Source organism: Akebia trifoliata, chromosome 1, assembly GCF_017979445.1.
Source record: "Akebia trifoliata isolate Shusen 1 chromosome 1, ASM1797944v1, whole genome shotgun sequence".
NCBI classification, from domain to species: Eukaryota; Viridiplantae; Streptophyta; class Magnoliopsida; order Ranunculales; family Lardizabalaceae; genus Akebia; species Akebia trifoliata.
The window spans coordinates 33,159,602-33,162,884 of record NC_141375.1 but is presented as its reverse complement, the minus strand read 5'-3'; the positions used below and the strand labels follow the sequence as shown (position 1 = coordinate 33,162,884).

At 31.9% G+C, this 3,283-nt stretch overlaps 1 protein-coding gene across 1 annotated transcript; it reads right to left on the bottom strand.

The window, feature by feature from the left end:
- Positions 1-504: 504 nt before the first annotated feature.
- Positions 505-2,653, bottom strand: LOC147411912 (Dynein light chain type 1 family protein). The gene is made up of 2 exons (XM_086457156.1): positions 2,159-2,653; positions 505-704 (listed from the first exon to the last, which is right to left on the bottom strand). The coding sequence occupies exons 1-2, from the start codon at positions 2,552-2,554 to the stop codon at positions 549-551; spliced, it is 552 nt and encodes a 183-aa protein (XP_086313282.1). The 5' UTR covers positions 2,555-2,653; the 3' UTR covers positions 505-548.
- Positions 2,654-3,283: the final 630 nt, after the last annotated feature.

Here is a 3,283-nt window from a genome sequence, read left to right as displayed (position 1 = left end):
CTTGCTCTTATCTTTGTTGACCTAGAGTCTAAAACCCTTGGGAGAGGTAAGGAAGGAAAAGTGAGAAACCAATGTTTTAAAAACCAAATAGATGATTGAATCGAAAAAAATTATTGAATTCTGATACAATTTGGTTGGACTAATTTATATTATTTAAAAAATAAAATATGAATATTTTTTCTTGAATTAACTTCTCTTATGTTCATAGAAAAATTACGTTCATGAAAAATAAATCGTGGACTAACCATTTTTATTACAATATCTAGTTGGACCACCGAATCTAGTCTTTGAAACGCTGCCATAACTTGACTTCTCAAGATATATTTGTTAAAGTCTGTGGGTGATGATATCGTATACCTCGATTAGTTTTCTATCATCATTGAATTATTGATCTCATAAAAAATAGGCTTGTCGATAAAAGGAAAATATAAACTAGAAAAAAGGAAATGGCAACTTAAAAGAATGATATATAATTATATACAAAACCATCAAGAAGTCTAGAAACCAAATACATATATCATCATTAACACCTTATATAAATTTTTTGATCAATCTAAGACTCTTTGAATCTTTGTCTTAAACACCAAAACAAATATCTTTTCCATGGAAAAGTAAAGAAAACTACCCGTAGAATATGTCACGAATGATCCAAATGTTGAGCCTACAATGCAATGCCATGCAGGCCCGTAAACTCGATCAAACTCCTGCAAAAATAAGGGGGAAAAAGGGATATTTATGAAAAAGTGATCAACTTTTGACGAATTTATGATTCCGGTCCACTGTTCATTTTAATTGCCAAAATGTGAACGAAAACAAATTCGAAGGTTTTTAAAATAACTATTTTGCAGGTTTAAATTGACTAATTGGTAATTAAAATGAACAATTATCCAGAATCGAAAATAATCAGCTCATGAAATGGTAGTTCAATTCCAATATATATATATAAATACACTATTATCATCATCAGAATCTTATCTTAAAATTTTGGTCAATTCAATGAATTTTTTTTTAAGAGTGCTAATATTCTAACTAGAAAGTCTTCACTTGGTTAATACTCAACTGACATGGCATGGACACGAAATCATAGATCTTTTTCCTCGAGATATACAACTGCACATCCCCCTTCAAAGATGGACAGTTGTGTATCACGAGAAAAAGATCTCTGTCCATACCACACCAACTGAGTATTGACCGAGTGAAGAATTTCTAATTAGAAAATCATTAATTCTTTTTTAATATAACCTCAAAGTTGGTTTGAAATGTGTCAAAACCAGCTGAGCTACAGGTCTAAGCCTCAGTCCAATGATCTTATAAGTTATCAGGTAATGGCTGATCACAAAGATCTACCCAATTGAATGTGGAATTGCTTGGTTCAATCATTCTTATTTTTTTGCATTGTGGGATTAATTTAGTAATAATATGGACTTTAAACTAAATAGGATATTTACAAAATTATGCCCAAAATTTACTAAAATAACCCCCAAATTCGAAAGTAATAGTGGTCAAACCGTTTGGGAACTTACACACACATATCTTTGAGAACTACCCCCAAAAGCAATATAATAATATGGAATATGCTGCAGTGACTTTGTTGGGCACTGTTTTCAACACTATGCTGATGCGGTAGTATATATGGAATTATTGATTTTTTCACGTGTATCTCGAGGAAAAATTTATGATTATCTATGCACTATCACATCAACACTGTGTTGGTTACAGTTTCCAATGTAGCACAACTCAACATATATACATAGTCAAATGAACAGATAAAAAGTTAAATGTACAATTTGTAGGATTGGGATTGAATTTCATTGCTTCTAATAAATAAATAAAAATTGTCTTTTTAAAAGTAACAAAAATGGATATATGCCCATTTTTAGTAATTTTTTGTAAAACATAAAAAAGAAAATGTTATTTACAAAAATGGATATATGCCCATTTTTAGCAATTTTTTCATATCTGATCCAATAATTTTTTACAAAATTCATAATTGTGTAAAAACACCATTATTCTATTTAAAAATTCACACATTCTGTTAATTCAAGTGTGTTTATATCTGTCAATAAAAAAAACTTTTAAGAAAAAATTATTGTCTTCCATTTTCTAATTAAGATAGAAAATACCAATAATATATATTTTTTTGAATAAAATAAGCTACCTTCTTCATGTTATAAGCCATACTCTTGGGGCTGAACTTATCTAAGCCATCAAAGGTTCGCCTAGCACACCTGAAGGCATGCACCTGCATGAACCCTGGCATGTCCACAGCTATAACCTTTACATGAAGGAACGTAGCCACCGATGTGACGTTGGAGGTGGTTTCCACATGCGATACTGACTTCCTCGCTGCTTCCATCGACTTTCCATCTCCTTTTAGTACCCTTATCTCTTCCTCATGTTTCTTCGGCTTCCTTAGAGTATTCCAGATTCGTGACATGGGTAGTTTTTTCGAGGACTCCTTTGAAACAATGTCGGTATCTGGCCTTCGATTACCATTATTGCCAGAATTAAAGAAACTCATGAACTCTTTCCTTTGCTTTTGATGGGAATCCATCTGGTATCAAGAGTTGATTGACTCACACATAATACATGCTATAATGGTTATATTATATTAAATTTGGATTGAATTACTTAGAGGAGCAAACCATGTGCAACTGCCTGTACTCAAGAAAATGAAAATGATGGGGATGATGTAGGAGAGATTTGATGTTTTAGATCATAGTTTTATAACTCGGCTGAGTCGATTTGACTTGATTGTATTTTGAATTGACTCAGTTCCAAACCACTATGAAACTAACTATTTTTGGATTATGAGAAATGGACAGAAGAGAAAATAAACGAGTTTCTCTTTATTTCTCTTGGTTGGATTGTTAAGTGGGGGAGAGAAGGGAAGAGAAAAAAAATGTGAGTTTTCTCTCTTTAAAAATGGAGAGAAACCCTTTTAAAATAACTTATAATTCCAACTCTAACCCTAGATCTCTTTGAAGGCATTTTAAAATTCTAAAATTTTCCCAATTTCTTTTTGGTCAATCCAAACATGATCGAGAGAAAGTTGATGAGTTTCTCTTTTCTCCACTTCTCTCACCCTAAACAAAATATAATATTATAAAGTCTTGATAATGTGACTTGCCAGGTGGCATACTCAATCGACTTCTTAACGTGGATAAATTTGGGAACCATAGATATGTACATCTTGGGATACACATTTTTATGGGAAAATGTAATCATGTATCCCAAAGTGTATAGGTCTATGGTTCTCAAACTTATCACATCATGGAGTCGA